General features: G+C 48.7%; 1 protein-coding gene across 2 annotated transcripts in view; it reads right to left on the bottom strand.

Moving 5' to 3' along the window:
- The window catches only part of ATP2C2 (ATPase secretory pathway Ca2+ transporting 2), an 89253-nt gene that overhangs the window by 58655 nt on the left and 9054 nt on the right, over positions 1 to 21544 (bottom strand). For both annotated transcript variants that reach the window (XM_050773612.1, XM_050773613.1), the window contains exon 2: positions 874 to 984. In XM_050773612.1, the coding sequence (XP_050629569.1) occupies positions 874 to 984 (111 nt within the window). The remainder of the gene's footprint in view (positions 1 to 873; positions 985 to 21544) is intronic.

Raw genomic sequence — 21544 nt, 5'->3', positions numbered from 1 at the left:
AAAAGTGTCCTTGTTTTTAAAAAGCACATAACAAGCAAACTGTACTTGCTGGTAGAGAAAACGGGGAAAATAGAACTGATTTCTAGATTCTTTTGAATAGTGAAAGAAAATCTAGCTCATTTTCTAGGTAGGGACAATGTCTAGGCAGAGAAGAAATACTTCTTCCCCCTCTCCAAATACTAATACACAGGACTTAAATTTTAACAGACTTGAGTTACTCTCAAGAAAAGACACATCAAACATTGGCTTCCAACTTTCTGAAATTGTAGCGTGTGCCCTTTTACTGGGGGCTTTTTATCTGCTCTCCCAAAGTGTAGTGGTGAGTACACACGTGCACGCACGCATGCACACACACATTTGTGTGCAATGCAAATGTTTCTTGTCTTGCACTGGCCAGGAATTCAAACTCACTTGAGAAACTTGGGAGAATTTGGTTTTAGTACCTGGCAACTCCACACATTATAAAAGACAACAGGTGGGAATACCGGATGATGAAGAGTCTGGGCTTTGATGTGAAACAGCTGGACTCCACACTGGGCTGTGCTACCTCTAACACTGGGCTGTGGCTACTTTCTGTATCTCAACTTCATCTTTCATCCCCTTCATGTTTTTGCCAAGAAATGTGAGGCTGAAGAGAAGCAGCGTACAGTGTCTGAAAGGATGGTAAGGGCCTAGTGAACATGAGCTCTACTGACAAGTACTGATACTCTACCTGTGGAATCTGAACCATTCAACATCAACAATATTTTCCAACCTTGATGACAAAATTGGTTATAACACAGAATTTCAAAGCACTGTTCAGGGATTTGTGTTGCTTTCTTTTAAACATAAAACCTTATCACAATTAGCACCAGATGCAAATTCAATTCTTACACAAAACGCTTTGGCCAAATCCTCTTTCTGGCATTTGCAGGCTTCCTTGGGGGGCAGGGCTGTCACCTTCTTCTCTTTCTCGATAGCTTTCAGCTCACTCTGTTCATCAATCTGTGAAAAGAGCAGGGTTGCTGTTCAGCAGATTGAACTTTTGTACTGATGCATTTTTAAATTTATTTTTATTTTTATTATTTTATTTTTTTGAGATGGAGTCTCACTCTGTCACCCAGCCTGGAATGCAGTGGCATGATCTCAGTTCACCACAACCTCCACTTCCTGGCTTCAAGAGATTCTCCTGTCTCAGCCTTCCAAGTAGCTGGGATTACAGGTACGCATCACCACACTTGGCTAATTTTTTTGGTACTTTTAGTAGAGACGAGGTTTCACCATGTTGGCTAGGTTGGTCTCAAACTCCTGACCTCAGGTGATCCGCTTGCCTCGGCCTCCCAAAGTGCTGGGATTATAGGTGTGAGCCATTGAGCCCAGCCAGATGTGTGTGTGTGTGTTTTTTTTTAAAGCATAACATACACACAAAGTGTGAATACGTGTACAGCTCACAAACTAACCCTTATAACCAGCCTCCAAATTAAAAACAGATATAACTGGTCCCCAGATGCTCCCTTGGCCTACCTACCTACCTGAGGGGTAAATGCTGTCACGGTTTCAATCCTCATAGATTCGGTTTGCTGGGGTTTGAACTTTATGGAAATGGTGACATGCAGTATACACTCATACATGCTTTCTTGTCTGATTGCTTTCACTCAACATTGTTAGTGAGATTTATACAAGATGTTGCATGTAGCAATAGTATACTAATTTTCACAGCAGCTTAGTATTCCACTGTATGAGTAGATCACAATGTATTTGTTCTCCTGTTGATGAACATCTGGGTTCCAGTTGTTAGTTGTTGGCTAATACTGATGCATCTATTTTTAAGCACTTTTTTTTTTTTTTTTTTTTTTTGGTCACCCAGGCTGGAGTGCAGTGGTGCAATCATAGCTCTCCGCAGCCTCAACCTCCCAGTCTCAGGTGATCCTCTTGCTTTAGCCTCCTGAATAACTGGGGCCACAGGTGTATGCTGTGATGCCTGGCTAATTTTTTACTATTTTGTAGAGACAGGGTCTCCCTATGTTGCCCAGGCTGAGCAAACTTATTAACAGAATTGAAACTTGTAAGCGGACAGAGTAGGGCAACAATATACATATTTAGAATCCTGAACCTCAGACTTCCAGGATTCTCCATCAAGTATGCACCATATTGCAGAGAGTGCCTCCTGCTGACGATAGGCGGTATCACAGCCTGGTTCTATGGGACATTTTAAATAACCCAAGAAAAGTGGAGGGGAAACACAACCAAGTTCTGGAAGTCTCAGAACTCTGTGTTGAGACTCACGGGCCTGGAAAGAAGCCACGTGAGACACCTGGAGGTTTTGGGAGGCTTTGCTAATACAAAGGAGACCTCAGAAATAGGAAAGTGTGAGGCATTTTTGCAAAACCATTCCTAGTGTCCTGATACCTAGGACGTGATAAGAATCTTTTCCTTTTCCACCAGGTTACTGGAAACTGGGAAGGAGGAAGCAGGAGAGGTATTGAGTAACTTCCTCCTTTAGCTGTAACAGACATTTCAAAGCCCTCTCTTCCTTCTTGCCAGCCATTTTCCCCAACCCCAAATCATTTCCTCCCACATGCCTGTTTGCTTAGAAAAGCTGTGCTAGCCACCTCGTTTTCCCGGGGCTGCTTCTTACTCATGCCCAGTGCCCAGGAGCACAGCAGCGATTACACAGATCTTTAAGCAGGCTTAGCCATCCATTGGGAGTCTTCCTTAAGTCAACATTGCATTCTTTGTAGAGTTACTTCAAAGAAAAATGTGGATTGCACAATAAGACTTTTCCCCCCTATTCTCAAGATCTGGTTCTGTTGTACCAAATAAAGTGCTTGATTCTTGCTCACACCACAGGTGGAGGCAGGCTGGGGGCTTGGCACTCCCCCCATCCCCCGCACGACCTCAGCTGCCCTTAGCCTTGCCATTTCTGACTCACTACACCGAATTCACTTTTCCTTTGCCTTTTTTTTTTGAGATGGAGTCTTGCTCTGTCACCCAGGCTACGGTGCAGTGGTATGATCTCGGCTCACCACAACCTCCTCCTCCCAGGTTCAAGCAAGTCTCCTGCCTCAGCTGGCTGGGACTACAGGCACGCACCGCCACGGCCCGCTAATTTGTTTTTGCATTTTTAGTAGAGACGGGGTTTCACCACGTTGGCCAAGCTGGTCTCAAACTTCTGACCTCAGGTGATTTGCCAGCTTCAGCCTCCGAAAGTGCTGAGATTACAGGTGTGAGCCACTGTGCCTGGCTCAAAACACGTAAATCCCATCACACACACACACACACACACACACACACACACACACACAGACACAGCTCCGTGCTTGAAAACACTTGCAGAGGTTCCAGTGCTCTCAGGATAAGAGTCCAACTACCTTCAATGTGACTACCCAGAACCCACACATGCTACAACATGGATGAACCTTGAAGACGTTATGCCTTGGTGAAATAAGCCAGACCCGAAAGGACAAATCCTATAGGATTCCAGTTACAGGAGGTACCTAAAACAGTCAAACTCACAGAGACAGAAAGGAGCGCAGAGGTTACCAGGTGCTAGGGAGTTAGTGTTTAATGACTACAGAGTCTCTTTGGGAAAGATGAGAGTTTTGGAGGCAAATGTTGGTGATGGTTGCATAACAATGGGAATATACTTAATGCCAGTGAACAATACCCTTAAAAATGGTTAAAATGGTGAATTTTATGTTATGTATATTTTACCACAATAAAAATCCAGAAGAAAAGGGCCAGACACGGTGGCTCATACCTGTGATCCCAGCACTTTGGGAGACGGAGGCAGGCGGATCACCTAAGGTCAGAAGTTCAAGACCAGCCTGGCCAAAATGGCAACATGGTATTTTGTAAAAATACAAAAATTAGCCAGGCTTGGTGGCAGGTGTCTGTAATCTCAGCTACTCAGGAGGTTGAGTCAGGGAGAATTGCTTGAACCTGGAAGGCAGAGGTTGCAATAAGCCAAGATCACGCCACTGCACTCCAGCCTGGGCAACAGAGTAAGACTCTGTCGAAAGAAAGAAAAGAAAGAAAAGGAAGGAAGAAAGAAAAGGAAGGAAGAAAGAAAAGGGAAGGCAGGGGAGGGGAGGGGAGGGGAGGGAAGGGGAAATCCAGAAGAAAAGGATCAAAGGCACCCATTCCCCTGCCTTTGAGGACGGGACTAGCAGGTGCCCCCAACCTTTCTCAGGTGCTCTGGACACCTGAAGGCCCAGGGCTGTCCACCCACATGTTCCTGGAGAATGAGCCAGATGGGCTGAGGAGGTCATGGGGTGACAGGGTGCCATGCTGCAGTTACACTGGAGGGCAGGGAGGGTTGGCTGCCGAGACTTCCCTGGCTCCCCTGTGTTTTGTGACTGCGGGGGCAGAGTCCAGAGCCCAAAGGGGACAGGATGCGGCCTCCGACTTCCCTCTGTGAGTAAAAGCCACCTACACATTCCCAGCTCTGTAACCAAGGGTGCTGGAAACAGGGACTGTGCTCACAGCAGCACGGCTCATCACACCCAAAAGTCAGTCACTGCCCAATGCCCATCCACGGGTTATGGAGAAGCAAAATGTGATCCGTCCAGACAGCGGAGCATCAACTCAGCCTTGAACAGGAATGCAATACTGATGCACGCGGATGTTGTTAAACTGTGGCCTCTGCAAAACCGTTCTTTGAAAGCCTAACACCTGGTACACCAGAATGTGACTTTATCTAGATGGGGTCTTTACAGAACTGATCAAGGTCAGATGAGGTCGAATAGGAGTGATGTTCTTGCAAAAAGGAGAAATTTGCACAGAGATAAACATGCACACAGGAAGTCCATGTGGAGACGCAGGAGACAGCCCTGTGATGATAGAGGCAGAGGCTGAAGTAATGTGTCCAGCAGTCAACGAACGCTGAGGATTGCTGGCCATGCCGGAAGCTCAAAGACAAGTGTGGAACGGATTCTCCTCTGGCGCCTCCAGAGAGAGCACAGCCCTCCTGACTCCTTGAGTTTTGACTTCTAGTTTCTAGAACTGTTGAGACAATATATCGGGAGGCTGAGGCAGGAGAATGGTGTGAACCCGGGAGGCGGAGCTTGCAGTGAGCCGAGATCGCGCCACTGCACTCTGGCCTGGGCGACAGAGCGAGACTCCGTCTCAAAAAAAAAAAAAAAAAAAAAAAAAGAGACAATACATTTACATTTAAGCCACCACATTTTTGGTACTCGGTGACCACAGCCCTGGGAAACACACTTGCTACAACACAGATGAACTTGGAGGACATCACGCTAAGCACAAGGAGCCAGACACAAAAGGCCACACCGTATGTGATTCCACTCACAGGAAATGCCCGGAACAGGCAAATTAATAGGAGCAGAAAGCAGATTGGGACTGGGGAAGGGGGAATGGGGAGAAACTGCTAATGGTACAGGGTTTCTTTCAAATCTTTCAGAACTGAATAGAAGTGGTGGCCACATGACATTGTGAGTGTACTAGATCCCATTACAATGTTTACTGTGAGATGGTTGATTTTGTTTTGTGAATTTCACCTCAATAAAATAAGAATTTTGTTTTTTGTTGTTGAGGTAGAGTCTTGCTCTGTTGCTCAGGCCGGAGTGCAGTGGCACGATCTCGGCTCACCACAGTCTCTGCCTCCCAGGCTCAAGCAATTTGATTCTCCCCCCTCAGCCTCCTGAGAAGCTAGGACTACAGGTGTGTGCCATCACACCAGGCTTTTTTTTTTTTGGTATTTTTAATTGAGACAAGGTTTTGCCATATTGCCCAGGCTGGTCTTGAACCCCTGGACTTAAGTGATCCACCTGCCTTGGCCCCCTACAGTGCTGGGATTACAGGCGTGAGCCACCATGCCCAGTCTTTTTTTTCTTTTTTTTTAAAGCCATTTACAAGCTGCAGGCAGGAACTCCCTCCACCACCTAGAAACTGTCCTCCTGACTCTCTCCTGGGTCCCACCTGTGTCAGTCCCAGCCCCCTCCACCCCACAGCCCCCACACCCATAGCCTCCCATTCACTGGCCTCCCATCCTCTATCCTCATCCCCCTCTCACTAGCTCCTCGCATAAACATCTCAGCGTGGGTTTCCACTCTAAACATAACCTCTTTTCTGGGCCTTGCATTGGAAATACAGCTGCTCCTTCCTCATTTGCCAACATCGAACTTTTAGAAGCAGTGTCTACACTTACTGTCTCTACCTTTTCATTTCCCATCCACTTCTCAACCCACTTCAGCCAGGTCTCCAGGTCACTGTTGTGTTTCAAGGCCACCGGGACATAGCCCTGGACCCAATACACCGTGAGCGAGGACTCGCTCTGCCTCACTCCAGTCTCGCGACTCTCAGGAAACACAGTCCCTGGGTTGGTGACTGAGCTCGTGGATGCTGCCACTCCTTGCCCTGCATTTGGGGGACTTCTACCTGGGATGCTCACCTGGGCACCCCCCCATCTCATTAAGAATGCACAGGGGCCAGGGGTCTAATCTGCCCCGGGGTGATTCCAATCACACAGCTCCATAATCTAAATGGCACTTAATGTATCCTTTGTTGGAAACAGGATCGCCCACTCTGTTTCCAGAAACTGCGGGTTCCGGTATACCCCCATCCCCGTACCCAACCCCAACACACACTGACGGTTTCTCTCCAAGTGGGCGCATGCCTGCTGCTAATCAGCACATTGCCGTGACCCAGAATGGCCCACCTGGAAGCTGATGCACTCAAAAACTGGAAGCAAACTCAGGGTAAATTGGGGGAAGGCTGATCAACTGTAACGCACCTACGCTGTCAGGCAGCCAAAAACATCCCCCGAGTTGTACCAAGCCCCTAGTCAAGGCCCATCCACCAGTTTACAGGAAATACTGGAGATAATAGACACGTGGAATGACACCACGGGGACACGATCACTGGACTGTGGGAACTGCAGGACACACAGCCCAGCCTCCCCAGCATATAAACTACAACAAAAACACAAGGGCGCACAGGCTCACGACCGCAACCCCAGCACTTTGGGAGGCCAAGGTGGGCAGATCACCTGAGGTCAGTAGTTCGAGACCAGCCTGGCCAACGTGGCGAAAGCCTGTCTCTACTAAAAATACAAGAATTAGCTGGGTGTGGTGGCGGGCACCTGTAGTCCCAGCTACTCAGGAGACTGAGGTGGGAGAATCTCTTGAACTCAGGAGGCGGAGGTTGCAGTGAGCCGAGATCACGCCACTGCACTCCAGCCTGGGCAACAAGAGCAAAATTCCTTCTCAAAACAAAACAAAACAAAACGAAAAACACAAGGATGAAACCTGCAGAGTTTCTACAGAGAAACATCAGAGACCCCAGCCAAGCACAGACTGGGACCTCACTTGAGTCTCGATTTGAATAAACCAGCGTGAAGCCGTGTTTAGGAGCCCACTAAGGGAACCTCAATATTGGCCAATATTTGATTTTTCTCTAATTGTTAATATTTTATGATATGATAATGGTAATTGTGATATTTTAAAGAGTTCTTATCTTTAGCCATATATATGCAGAAATATTTATAGATGAAATGCTAGGAAGCCTGAGATTTGTGTCAAAACAATCTGGGGTAGAGAGGAGTCAAGACTGGCTCCCCTCATTGGCACTGGGTAAGACAGTCATGTGGGCTCATTCCATTATTCCGTCTATTTCTGCATGTGATTGGAATTCTCCAACACAAAATACAAAATTAAATAGTATAACATTAAAGAGAAAAGAGGTGTTCTATGATTTGACCTAAGGAGACGTCACTGATGTCATCAAAAAAAAAAAAAAAAAAACCTTTTGCAGAACAATGGTCATAATATAATCCTAGTTTTGTTTACAAAAAAAAAAAAGAGGAAGGAAGGAAAGATGAAAGGAAGGGGAGGGGAGGGAAAGGAAGGGGAGGGGAGGGAAAGGAAGGGGAGGGGAGGGAAAGGTAGGTGAGGGGAGGGGAGGGAAAGGGAGTCACATAAAAGAAATTGGAAACAGTTTCAATTCAACTTTGTGTGAGTTTCCCATGGCTGCTTGGTTTCCAGGGCTGTAACAAAGAACCAACACAAACTGGGTGGCTTAAAACAACTGAAATTTATTCTCTCAGTTCTGGAAGCTAAAACTCTGAAATCAAGGTGCTGGCAGGGCCAAGTTCCCTCTGAACCCTGCAGGCAAGATCTTTCCTTCCTCTCCCAGTTTCTGGCAGTGGCCAACAGTCTTCCGCTTTCTTGGCATGTGCATGTATCACAGCAGTCTCTGCCTCCGCCAGTACATGGCTATATTCCCCAGCCTCTCTGTCTGCTCTTCTTATAAAGACCCCAGTCATTAGGTTAGGGCCCACACAACTCTAGTGTGACCTCATTTTAATTTGACTGCATGGACAAAGACCCTATTTCCAAATAAGGCTGCGTTCACAGGTACCGGGGGTTAGGGCTTCATGTGTTTGGGAGGACACGCCTTGACCATAACGGCACATATGTGCATTCACAGATGGGAGAGATGGCGGTAGCTGCCCCAGGACTGTGGGGCTGAAGGGTCCGAGGCTGTAGCTTCTTGTAACTTTGTAGACATCAGTCCACTGTGAATCGCAAGTGTTTCTTTTGTAATGAGAGTGGCGCATCCTGGTAAAGGTCAGAGAGTGTCCCTAATTCTCCCTCTCCATCACACCTGATTTGGGCAGAACCAAACCTTATTATTTTTTTTTTGTCTGAGACTGAGTCTCACTCTGTCACCCAGGCTGGAGCGCAGCAGTGCGATCTTGGCTCACTGCAACCTCTGCTCCCCCAGGGCTTAAGCCATTCTCCTGCCTCAGCCACCCGAGTAGCTGGGATTATAGGTGCCCACCACCATGCCTGGCTGATTTTTGTATTTTTAGTAGAGACGGGGTTTGAACATGTTGGCCGGGCTGGTCTCAAACTCCTGACCTCAGGTAATCCGCCCACCTCGGCCTCCCAAAGTACTGGGATTACAGGCGTGAGCCACTGTGCCTGGCCCCCTTCTCTTTTGTGTTTCTCTTTTTTAAAGCTTTTTATAAGATGAAATCCACATAACAAAAAGTTAACTGTTTTAGAGCATACAGTTCAGTGCATCTAGTACCTTTGCAATGTTGTGCAAGCACCACGTGAAACTTATCCCCAAACACTTTCAGCCGCCCCCGCATCCCCCACCTGAGAGGAAATCCTGTGCCCAGGAAGCAGGCATTCCCCATACCCTTTCCAGCCCCTGGGACGACTCATCTGCTTCCTGTCTCTATGGACGTCATGGTCCTGCCTACTTCACATCCATCGTCTGTGTCTGTGCCTCCTTTGGAACCCCCAAGATGTTATGTGCCTGCTGCAGATAGACCCACACAGGCAATGGTGAGCGGAGCCTCCCTAGCCCCAAGGAAACGGCCTAGAAGAGAAACGCTTCTGAGAGACGCTGCACCAAACAAGCGCAGCTCAGGACTGATGTTTCACCTACCAGAGGCTCCCGAGGGGACCACAAAGTGCACATATGACCCTTGCTGAAAGGTGAGTTGGCAGGAAAAGTGAGCTGTGAGCTCACTCCAGAGCAAGGGAGCCAGCAGCACCTCCGGGCGAAAAGCCTCTCTCAGCCCAGCCTTGCTGTGGCACCCTCCCGTCCAGCCCTGGGATTCCGCTCATTGCGAACTTGGACTGCGTTAGACCCTAATCATCTTCCCTGTTAGAGGGCTCATGCAGATGTGCATTTCTTCAACATATTTGACCAAAGCCTAGCCCGTGCCTCAGTTTCCTCCCCTGGAATGTGGGGGGTTAAGGGTATAACAGCCGGGATCCACAGGGCTGCTGTGGGATAAAGGAAAGTGAGACTGGGCACGGTGGCCTAGGCCTGTAATCCCAGCACTTTGGGAGACCGAGGTAGGTGGATCATTTGAGGTCAGGAGTTCAAGACCGGCCTGGCCAACAGGTGAAACCCTGTCTCTACTAAAAATACAAAAAAGTTAGCCAGACGTGATAGCACATGCCTGTAGTCCCAGCTACTTGGGAGGCTGAGGCAGGAAAATTGCTTGAACCCCGGAGGCAGAGGTTGAAGTGAGCTGAGATAGCACCACTGTACTCCAGCCTGGGCGACAGAGCTAAACTCTATCTCAAAAAAAAAGGGAAACAGTGAGTATGAAATTCCCAGCACAGTGCCCAGCACCAGGGAGCACTGAGGGCACATGAGCCTTAGGGTAACAGCAGTGACCAGCGGTGGGGACAGCAGGAATCCTTGTCCTCAGAGGACACCAAGGGGCCCGAAGACGGCTGCCATGTTTAAGAAACGAAAATACAGATGCCAGTTACCTTGGCACTCCGGATAAACACCAGATGATTTTCCAGTATACACACACACCAAGGGCCACTTGGGACATGCGTGCACTACAATTATTGTTTGAAATTCAACCACGACTGTGTCCTGGGTAAATCTGACGACACCAGGCATGAACAAGCCGAGACATGCTCAAAACTCGCGTGGTGGTGCCCTGCTGGGGTGCAGCTAACCACAAAGGAGATGGGTGGGCCCCAGTGCAGATCGTGAGGGATCTAGAAAGGCACCCAGGAATTATGAGAAAGTGGTTGAGAGAGGTACTGGAATGAGGGGGCCTTCTGGACTGAGGGAAGAACAGGCGTGAAGGTGCTAAGTAGAACAAGAAAACGGGCTCATGTGGGAATCCCAAATGCCTTAGGTTGTAGAAAGCACTTGGCCCCTTGGGGTTTCAGAGAAAGAGAAGAGGCAGAGAGAGCCCCAGGGATGGTGAGTCCTCCAGTCCCAATCCTTCAAGAAGTTCACAATATAGGACGGGCATGGTGGCTTATGCCTGTAATCCCAGCACTTTGGGTGGATCACGAGGTCAAGAGATCAAGACCATCCTGGCCAACATGGTGAAACCCCACCTCTACTAAAAATACAAAAAGTAGCCGGGCATGGTGGTGCGCACCTGTAGCCCCAGCTGCTCAGGAGGCTGAGGCAGGAGAATCACTTGAACCCAGGAGGTGGAGGTAGCAGTGAGCCAAGATCGCACCACTGCACTCTAGCTTGTCGACAGAGCGAGACTCCATCTCCAAAACAAAACAAAAACAAAATAATTTCACAATATAGGGCATGTCATTACTGGGATCCATGCCACTGGAGAGAATCAATGCAAGAGTCACAATGACACAAGAATAAAGCAATCGAGTGGGCTTCCTGACAGAGATGACATTGGAGACACGCACGCGAATAAGCCACACTCCAGGCAGATGCTTCCTTCTTTCCAAGGCTCCTCTATCCTTCTCCCCCAAGGCACGGATCTGGGTATCCTCTAGTTTTATCTTAGTCCAGGATTCTCAGAGTGCGGGCCTCAGGCCAGCATCACCTGGAAATTGTTAAAAATGCAGAAACTCGGCCGGGCGCGGTGGCTCAAGCCTGTAATCCCAGCACTTTGGGAGGCCGAGACGGGCGGATCATGAGGTCAGGAGATCGAGACCATCCTGGCTAACACAGTGAAACCCCGTCTCTACTAAAAAATACAAAAAACTAGCCGGGCGAGGTGGCGGGCGCCTGTAGTCCCAGCTACTCGGGAGGCTGAGGCAGGAGAATGGCGTGAACCCGGGAGACGGAGCTTGCAGTGAGCCGAGATCCGGCCACTGCACTCCAGCCTGGGCGACAGAGCGAGACTCCGTCTCCAGAAAAAAAAAAAAAAAAAATGCAGAAACTCAGGCCCTACCCTGGGCCTACTACCTCAGAAGCCCTGGGGGTGGGTGGGCAGTCTGTGTTCCAGCAAGTTCTGTAGAGGACTCTCTGACTGATGTGCTCAAAAGTTGACACTGTTTTTTTTTTTTTTTTTTTTTTTTGGAGACAGAGTCTCACTCTTTCACCCAGGCTGGAGTGCAGTGGCACGATCCTGGCTCACTGCAACCTCTGCCTCCCGGGTTCACGCCATTCTCCTGCCTCAGTCTCCCAAGTAGCTGGGGTTACAGGTGCCTGCCACCATGCCCGGCTAATTTTTGTATTTTTAGTACAGACAGGATTTCACCACATTGGCTAGACTGGTCTCCTGACCTCAGGTGATTCTGCCCGTCTCGGCCCTCCAAAGTGCGGGGATGACAGGCGTGAGCCACCACACCCGCCCAGTCAAAAGTTGCTGCTGGTTCTTATAAAAATACGCTGGCTGTGGGCTCACCCGAGACCAGCAGATGAGTGAGGCCATCAGGGCTCCACAAGCCCCCAGGTGCTTCTATTTAAAAAAAAAAAAAAAAAAAAAAAAAAGGGATGGGATCTCACTATGTCACCCAGGCTGGCTGGCCTTGGACTCCTGGGCTCAAGCAATCCTCCCACCTCAGCTTCCCAAAGTGCTGGGATTACAGGCATCAGCCCAATCATCCAGGCAATTATAATATTCTGAAATGTACCCAGAGTTGTCTGAGAAGGGCTGTCTTGGGAGACACACTCAGGGACCAACCCAGCAAGGTCCTATTCTTGAAGGATCGCAACCTTGGAGGAGGGAAAATGCTGTGAGCTTCACTGGTGCGCTTCCATGAATACCTGTCACTCATTCTCTTTTGTTGCTCTATAGTATTCTAAGTATGCTGCTTCATGGCTATGCCACAGTTTTTTTAAGTACGTGCACGTGGCTGGCATTTTGTGTCCAGTTTGAGCTTTTTTTTTTTTTTTGAGACGGAGTTTCACTCTGGTGCCCAGGCTGGAGTGCAATGGCATGAGCTCGGCTCACTGCAACCTCTGCCTCCCTGGTTCAAGTGATTCTCCTGCCTCAGCCTCCTGAGAGGCTGGGATTACAGGCACCCGCCATCATGCCTGGCTAGTTTTTGTAGAGATGGGGTTTCACCATGTTGGTCTGGCTGGTCTTGAACTCCTGAGTTTAGGTGATCCGCTCACCTCAGCCTCCCAAAGTGCTGGGATTACAGGCATGAGCCACCAGGCCCGGCCCAGTTTGGGCTTTTATACAGAACACTGCTGTGACCATTCATGTGCAAGTCTTCCAGGAGGTGCGAGCGCCCAGATGTGCTCCGAAGTGGAACTTAGTCTAGGGTTATCCTAGTCTCAGGTTCTCAGAGCGTGGCATGCTTGTTCAGTGATAGTCGTCACCGCCAGTTTTCCCCTCATCTGCACCCCCAACCCCACCGCCCGCAGGTGAGTGGTGACAATCGAGCTTAAGACCGTGTGGGAAAATGGGGAAGAACATTGCAAGAGAACTCAGAAGGGCCTGCCTGAGTATTTTTTAATGTTAGGGACAAAAAACAAACAAAAAACCCTAAATGCAGCCAACAGAGTAGAGGAGGCATCACCAGGCCCAGACTCGGCCTAGTCTGGCTCCCCGCACCTACGCTGTGTGACCCTCAGCAAGCCGCTTGATTTTCTGAGTCGCAGTTTCCTCCTCTTTAAAATGGGAATGATGATACCTTGCCCCTAGCACTGATATGAGGAAGGGCTTCTGAAATTTCAGTCTCAGGTCAAGAGGGGCTTCAGAGGTGTTTTCCAGCCCCTGAAGTCCTGTCTAGGAGCATCCGTGTACGTGTGTGTGCAGGTGCAGTGGTAGTGTGTCGCAGTGAGCAAGCAGCTAGCAACAGCACAAAGTGAGATACATGGAGTACGAACTTTGCTCAGGGGTGGCCAGTGCATTCGGGCCAAGAGGAGATGGCTAGGCAGAGTAGTGGCCAATGCAATTGTTGGCAAGGTGAGGAGATGGGTTACATACAGGGAAACTGTGCGATAAGGAAATATACTAATGGTAATGGTAGCTGGTGTTCTTACTGTTGATGAAAAGAGTTAAAAATATACAAAGCGCTGGCACAAACCCTGTGGTATTTATTGGACTGGAATCTATGGAGATACAGAGAGAGACAGATATAAAACTAAATATAGATCTCACAGCATATGCACACTTACGCCACCTCCTCTGAGAGGGCCCAGGAGCCATGGCACCCAGTAACAATGAACACATAGTACCAGATCTTGCTTTCTAAATATAATTCTTCCGGTAAAAAGAGCCAAGCATCCTGGGAGAAATGGCTTTTTCCGGGGCCAATGTACAGAAAGTACAAAATGAAGCTGAAGTTTCTCATTATGCCAGAAAGGGAAGTGCTCAAAGGATAACGGAAAAAATGTCAAGAGGACATGGAAGCCACCTTGAAGGGGTTCCCATTGGCCAAAAAACAATCAGGCATCAAAATAAATATTGATAGTAACAAATCATAACATATTTAATCAACTAGGAGTCTGATATGGCCTGGCTCTGTGTCCCCACCCAAATCTCATTTGAATTGTAATCTGAATCCCCACATGTTGGGGAAGGGACCTCATGGGAGGTGATTAGATGGTGGGAGTGGTTCTCCCATGCTCATAATAGAGTGAGTTCTCACAAGATCTGATGGTTTCATATGGGGCTTCCCCCTTTGCTCAGCCTTCATTCTCTCTCCTGCCACTCTGTGAAGAGGTGCCTTCTGCTGTGACTAAGTTTCCTAAGGCCTCCCAAGACATGTGGAACTGTGAGTCAATGAAACCTCTTTTCTTTATAAATTACTCAGTCTCAGATATTTCTTCAGAGCAGCATGAGAATGGACTAATACAGAATCCTTGCATTCCTACCGATATCAATAAATAAATGACCCAGTCAACAGGGAGAAGAGAAAGCTCTTCCTTATAGAAGACCGTAAATAAGGGAGAATGATGATGACGGTAATATGGTTTGGATCTGTGTTCCCCACCAAATCTCATGTCCAATTATAATCTCTAATGTTGGAGGCAGGCCTGGTGGGAAGTGACTGCATCATGGGGGCAGATATCTCATGAATGGTTTATCACTATCCCCTTAGTACTGTCCTCATGATTGTGAGTGAGTTCTCATGAGATCTGGTCATTTAAAAGCATGTGACACCTCCCCCTGCTCTCTCTCTTGCTCCTGTTCCCACCATGTAAGACACTTCACTCCTCCTTTGCCTTCCACCATGATTGGAAACTTCCTGAGGTCTTCCAGAAGCAGAAGCCACTGTGCTTCCTGTACAGCCTGCAGAACTGTGAGCCAATTAAACCTCTTTTCCCTATAAATCACACAGTCTCAGGTATTTCTTCTTCTATGTGTGTTTTTTGAGACAGAGTCTCACTCTGTTACCTAGGCTGGAGTGCAGTGGTGCAATCTTAGCTCACTGCAACATCCGCCTCCTGGGTTCAAACTATTTTCCTGCCTCAGCCTCCCAGGTAGCTGGGATTACAGGCATGCATCACCAAGCCTAATTTTTTATTTTTAGTAGAGACCGGGTTTCACCATGTTGGCCAGGCTGCTATCAAACTTCTGACCTCAAGTGATCCACCTGCCTTGGCCTCCCAAAGTGCTGGGATTACAGGCATGAGCCACCATGCCTGGCTTCAGGTATTTCTTTATAGCAGTGTGAGAAGGGACTAATGTAGATGGAATTAGAAAATCACCATTCAGCAAACAGTGTGATAGTAATCCATTCAGCCAAGCATTGTCCATGCATGCTGAACTTAATGAGTGAAAATAAAATGAGAATCAGGTACTGATACTGTCTCAACATATCTCTCTGTAAAATACTTAATCATTACAAAGGAAAAAATAATAGCTTTAATTAAGGCAAATCTGGCAGATGCTGTCTTAGCCAAGGGGCCAAATTTATCACCACCAGTAACGAGACAAACAGCTGGGTGAGCCTCCCAATATCATGTACTAAGGAGGACACAGTATCCTGCCACAAGGCTTTCTCCAGAAGTGTGTAACCTGAGCCAAATCCCGAGGAAACATTAGACAAACTCAAATCAAGGGACATCCTATGACTTTCTGAGCCTGGAATCTCTAAAAAGGTCGAGAATACAAAAGACAGGGAAAACCCACAGGAGTATTCTATACAGAAGGAGACTGGGGGACGTGGCAACTAAGAGCCACATCCTTTCCCTGTTACTGGAACAACGCTGATTGGAACTTGTGGACTGGATGGTCATGTTGCGTGGCTGTTCATTTCCTGATTTTTGGACTCTGTTGTGATTAATGAAGATTGTCATTTAAAGAAAATAGGCTGGGCACAGTGACTGACACCTATAATCCCAGCACTTTGGGAGGCTGAGGTGGGAGGATTGCTTGAGCTCAGGAGTTTCAGACCAGCCTGGGCAACATGGTGAAACCCAGTCTCCACAAAAATATAAAAGTTAGCTGGGCATGGTGGCACATGCCTGTATTCCCAGCTACTGAGGAGGCTGAGGTGGGAGGATCTCTTGAACCTCAGAGTTGGAGGCTACAGCGAGCTGAGATTGCGCCACTGCACTCAGCCGGGTGACAGAGTAAGATGCTGTCTCAAAAAAAACAAAAACAAAAAAAAACACCCACACCCCCAACACACACACACACACACACACACACAGATGTATTTAGAAATAACAGAGCATCATGTCTATAATTTATGCCTAAATGGGGGCGGTGAGGCTGAGGACAATGCAGCCAGTGTAGAAATGTGCTAATGATGCTGAGAGACCCCGGAGGAAGGATGTGCAAAAGTGTTTGTGCTATCATCTTCTTACAACTTTTCTGTCCATTTGAAATTATTTCCAGACAATAAGTGAAGAAATGATTCCGGAATGATGGTATGGCTGGGAAGAAACAGCTTCATTCCTATATTCAGGTTCAGTCTGCATTGGCTGAGCATGTACTATGGACCAGACCCAGCTGCTTATCATCATGCACACCTTTACTCCTCTATCTGACCAAAAGTTCAAGTTGGCAGGTGCTGTGCCCATTTTGTTGGATGGGCAAACCAAGGCCCTGGATTTGAGAGCTTTGCCCAAGGTCACAGCAGGCGAGTGTGGAGTGAGGGCTCGATGTAGGCTTTCCTGCCAGCCCACCTCTCTGCCTCTAGACACACAGCTGGGCCTCCCTGGCACTGATTCACACTCAGTTTTGGGACAGTGAGGCTGGTTCCTAGTGGACCTGCTTGTGGTCTGAGCAGCAGGAAGCAGTAGGGCCACTGAGCTGTGCCCAGGATGACAAGAACAGTGGCTCCCAGGAACCCCTAGCTTTGCTCCAGGGCAGGCCCAGCGCTGGGTCCCAGCAGGTCCCTAGGAGAGGAGGCACCTCTGGCTCCAGCTGTAGACTCTTGCCTGTCTTGTCCAGGAAGAGGGGCAGCCCTTCCTTCCTTCCTTCCTTCCTCCCTTCCTCCCTCCCTCCCTCCCTCCCTTCCTCCCTTCCTGATGGAGTCTTGCTCTGTCATCCAGGCTGGAATACAGTGAAAAGATCTCAGCTCCCTGCAACCTCTGCCTCCTGGGTTCAAGCGATTCTGGTGCCTCAGCCTCTGGAGTAGCTGGGACCATAGGCACCCGCCACCGTGCCTGGCTAAATGTTTCGTATTTTTAGTAGAGATGGGGTTTCACCATATTGGCCAGGATGGTCTCAAACTTTTGACCTCAAGTGATCCTCCTGCCTCAGCCTCTGAAAGTGCTGGGATTACAGGCATGAGCCACCACATCTGGCCATGGCTTGGTCATTTCTATGGTCAGCCTTTGAGCCCTGGCTGCAATGGTGTTGAGCTGAACAGATCAGCCCCCATGCCAGGAGGCACCTGGGTGCCCATGCTGCCCTAGGACTGACCCTGAGAGATGGCAAAAGGGAGCGGGTTGGGAGGCATGAGTCAAGTCAATCCAACTGTTCTTAAAAGGGGGTGGGGAGGTTTCTGTGAAGAATGCATTTGAAGCCCATCAGTGATAGACTGGATAAAGAAAATGTGGCACATATACACCATGGAATACTATGCAGCCATAAAAAAGGATGAGTTCATGTCCTTTGCAGGGACATGGATGAAGCTGGAAACCATCATTCTCAGCAAACTAACACAGGAACAGAAAACCAAACACCGCATGTTCTCACTTATAAGTGGGAATTGAGCAATGAGAATGCATGGACACAGGGAGGGGAACATCATACACTGGGGCCTGTCAGCAGGTGGAGGGCTAGGGGAGGGAGAGCATTAGGAGAAGTAATTAATGTAGATGACGGGTTGATGGGTGCAGCGAACCACCGTGGCACGTGTATACCTATGTAACAAACCTATACGTTCTACACATGTATCCCAGAACTTAAAAAAAAAAAAAAAAGAATGCATTTGAAGCAGAGGTATTCCTAACACCAACAAGGAGTCCAGGGCACTCGAGCTTAGAATTCAGGCAGCCCTGGACCCAATTCCATGAAGAGTTGTGTGACCCTGGGCAAATTACTTCATTTTCTAAGCCTCAGATTTCTACAGGGATTTCTGTAAGGATTCAAAACTATGTGGTATATCCATAGATGTTCATTATAACATTGTTCTAAAAACCAAAAAAGGAAACCAACTAACCATCGGCAGGAAATGGGTTAAATACAAATGCCTATACCGCCATGGAAGATGTGTTGACTCACACGCACCGCGGGAATATGGGAGCGTGGAGTGGGCAGAATAGTGGGCCCAGCAAGAATCAGTGAGGGAAAAGACACTTATGTAGTTGTATAATACTTCTTAAAAATATTTTTTCTTTTTTTCAAGACAGAGTCTTGTTCTGTCATCCAGGCTGGAGTGTAGTGGCGTGATCTTGGCTCACTGCAACCTCCGCTTCCCAGGTTCAAGCACTTCTCCTGCCTCAGCCTCCTGAGTAGCTGGGATTAAGGCGCGCGCCACCACACATGGCTAATTTTTGTATTTTTAGTAGAGATGAGGTTTCACTATGTTGGCTGGGCTGATCTCAAACTCCTGACCTCATGATCCACCTGCCTCAGCCTCTCAAAGTGCTGGGATTACAGGCGTGAGCCACCACGCCCAGCCTGTAGTTGTATAATAATAATTACTAATAATTAAATAATTATTACTAATAAAATTCACCATGATCAGGTGCTACCTTACATGCTTGATGCATATTTAATGACTCCATTCCACAACAGACCCCCTGATGTATGTACAGTTAGTTACTACCCCGTTGTACAGAAGAACAAACAGAGGCAGGGAAAAATCAAGTTTGCCTGAGGTCTCACAGCTGGCGAATGGCAGAACTAGAATTTGCATCAGGCAGCCTGGGCTGTAGACTTCCGTGCTCTTAACCACAATCCTGCAGCCTCTCTAGACTTGCACAGAAAAGGGGCCAAGAACACCCAGGCAAACAGTAATTACCACAAATGGATCAGAAACAAACAGGACCTTCCTCACTCCGCCTCCCCCCACCCCAAGTCAAGGGGGAAAATAGGATACATAAAGTGGGAGAGTGAAGGAGGAATTTTAAATTGTGCCAATTTTTATTTATGGTTTATGAAAAAAAAATTAAGACAAGTATAGACAGGAAAAGAAGGAAAAAAAACCATACAATTCCTGGTTCACACAAGATAGTAGAAAAATAGCAACTACTATTGGCAGAATTCAGTAAGAAGTGAAGGCAAAACTGTCACTCAAATTTCAGTAGGCTGTATCTGGGGGAGGGGGTAGAGGGAGGACAAAGGCTGGTGAGACAGGTGTTGCTGAAGGAGACTAACTATTTACAGACTTTCCCTGGGGAACAGGCACCTCCCACCCAGATCACAGGCGCGGGAGGCCAGCTCATCTTTCCTGAAATCTACTACAGGTCAGGCTGTAGGCTCCAGGGTCCGCAAAATGTGGCTGATATAAAAAAGAAAAATAATAAATGCAGGAGCACGTGTAGCCCAAATGCAAGGCTTAGCTGTCTGAGTTCCTGCCATCTCCTCCAGGAAGTCTTCGCAGATGGCACTGGACTTTAACAGTAGCATTCCCACTCAACCTCCACACCCAGGCCACGCCTACCTTCTTTCTTACATGCTCTGCTTTCCTTCCTGGGGCTTATCTCAGTGTGTAATTATGTACTCACTGGAGTAATTATTTGATAGACATCTTCCTTCCCCACCAGAGCATGAGCCCCACTCAGTAGGATTAGCGCTTTGCTCACTCTTTTGTCTCTAGTATCTGCAAGAGGGGCTGGCAAACGGGAGGATGGTCTGAGACACACAGAGAAGCTAATCATCCAGAGCAGCAGTGCTCACACTCCAGGGAGCCTCAGAATCCCCCCGGGCGGCTTGCTGAGTCTCAGATTGCTGGGACCCAACCCAGAGTTTCTGATTCTGTAGTTCCAGGGTGGAACCTGAGAGTCTGCATTTCTGGCAAGCTCCCAGGTGATGCTCATGCTGTTGGTCCCCAGCCCACACTTGGAGGACATGTCATCAAAAGAAAGAATCAGCCAGGCACCAAGTGGCTCACACCTGTAATCCAACACTTTGGGAGACCGCAGTGGACAGATCTCTTGAGCCCAGGAGTTCAAGACCAGCCTAGGCAGCTTAGCAAAACCCCATCTGTACAAAAATTAGCCAGGCATGGTTATGTGTGCTTGTATTCCCAGCTATTCAGGAGGTGGATCACTTGAGCCCAGGAAGGTTGAGGCTGCAGGGAGCCATGATTGCACCACTGCACTCCAGCCTGGATAGCAGAGTAAGACCTTATCAGGAAAGGAAAGGAAAGAAAGAAAGGAAGGAGAGGAGGAGGGGGGGGGGGGGGGGGGGGAGGGGGGGGGGGGGGGGGGGGGGGGAGGGGGGGGGGGGGGGGGGGGGGGGGGGGGGGGGGGGGGGGAGGGGGGGGGAGGGGGGGGGGGGGGGGGGGGAGGGGGGGGGGGGGGGGGGGAGGGGGAGGGGGGAGGTCGGGGAGGAACCTAGCCGTCAGAAGGGGAGCCCAACACTGCCCTCCATTCTTGCACCCAACACCTCCACTTTCACACCAGGACACAGGAATGTGGAAAGATGACACCTGCCTAAATCTATGTGGCCATCGAGGGATGGGCCCCGTCTGCCCTACACCAGTGGCTCATGGTTAAGAGTGGCCACTCAGGCCAACACTCCTTCCCCTACACCCAGAGCCCCCAGATTCGGTCCAGCTAGAGAGGCAAAGACAGGGAGGGTCCTGAGAGGTACATGGGGGTGAAATAAGCAGTTCTAGTTAGCCTGGTAGTCGGCATCCGTGGTTTGGCATAGGAAAGTGAGGTGCAGTGCCTGCCTGTCATCTCTTCCCCCTGGGTCTCTGCAATCACAGATCTTGAGCCCTTCTCTTCCCTGTCTCTGTTTGCACTTGAGTTTCAAGGTGGGCCAAACAACACACCCTCTGCTGGGCTCTCTTCTCTCCAACAGGCCACAGGGAGTCTTAGGAAAGGTCATAGGAATATGGCCCGGCTAGAGGGGCACTGTCCCCACATCTTCTACCTGAGGACTTGGGGCAGACAGCAGAGGTGATAAACATTTCCAGAGGGGCTACAGCCTCAAGAGACAATCACGCATTTTCTCCTTGTGACTCACAGCTCCTCAAAGAAATAGCTTTCAAGTCAATTTCTACACAGAACATGGTGTTGGACTGAGTTGTCCAACCCCCCCAACCATTCCCAGGCTGAAGCCCTAAACCCCACACCCCGTGTCCTCAGAAAGTGACTGTACTTGGAGATAGGCCCTTTAAAGAGGTCACTACAGCTAAATGATGTCATTGGTGCGGCCTTAATCCAATACGACTGGTGTCCACATAAAAGGAGCAGATTAGGATGCAGCACGCGCAGAGGACAACCGTATGAGGACACAGGGGGATGGCAGCCATCTGCAAAC

The sequence above is a fragment of the Macaca thibetana genome, chromosome 20 (assembly GCF_024542745.1).
Source record: "Macaca thibetana thibetana isolate TM-01 chromosome 20, ASM2454274v1, whole genome shotgun sequence".
NCBI lineage: Eukaryota > Metazoa > Chordata > Mammalia > Primates > Cercopithecidae > Macaca > Macaca thibetana.
This window is presented reverse-complemented; position numbering and strand designations above follow the sequence as displayed.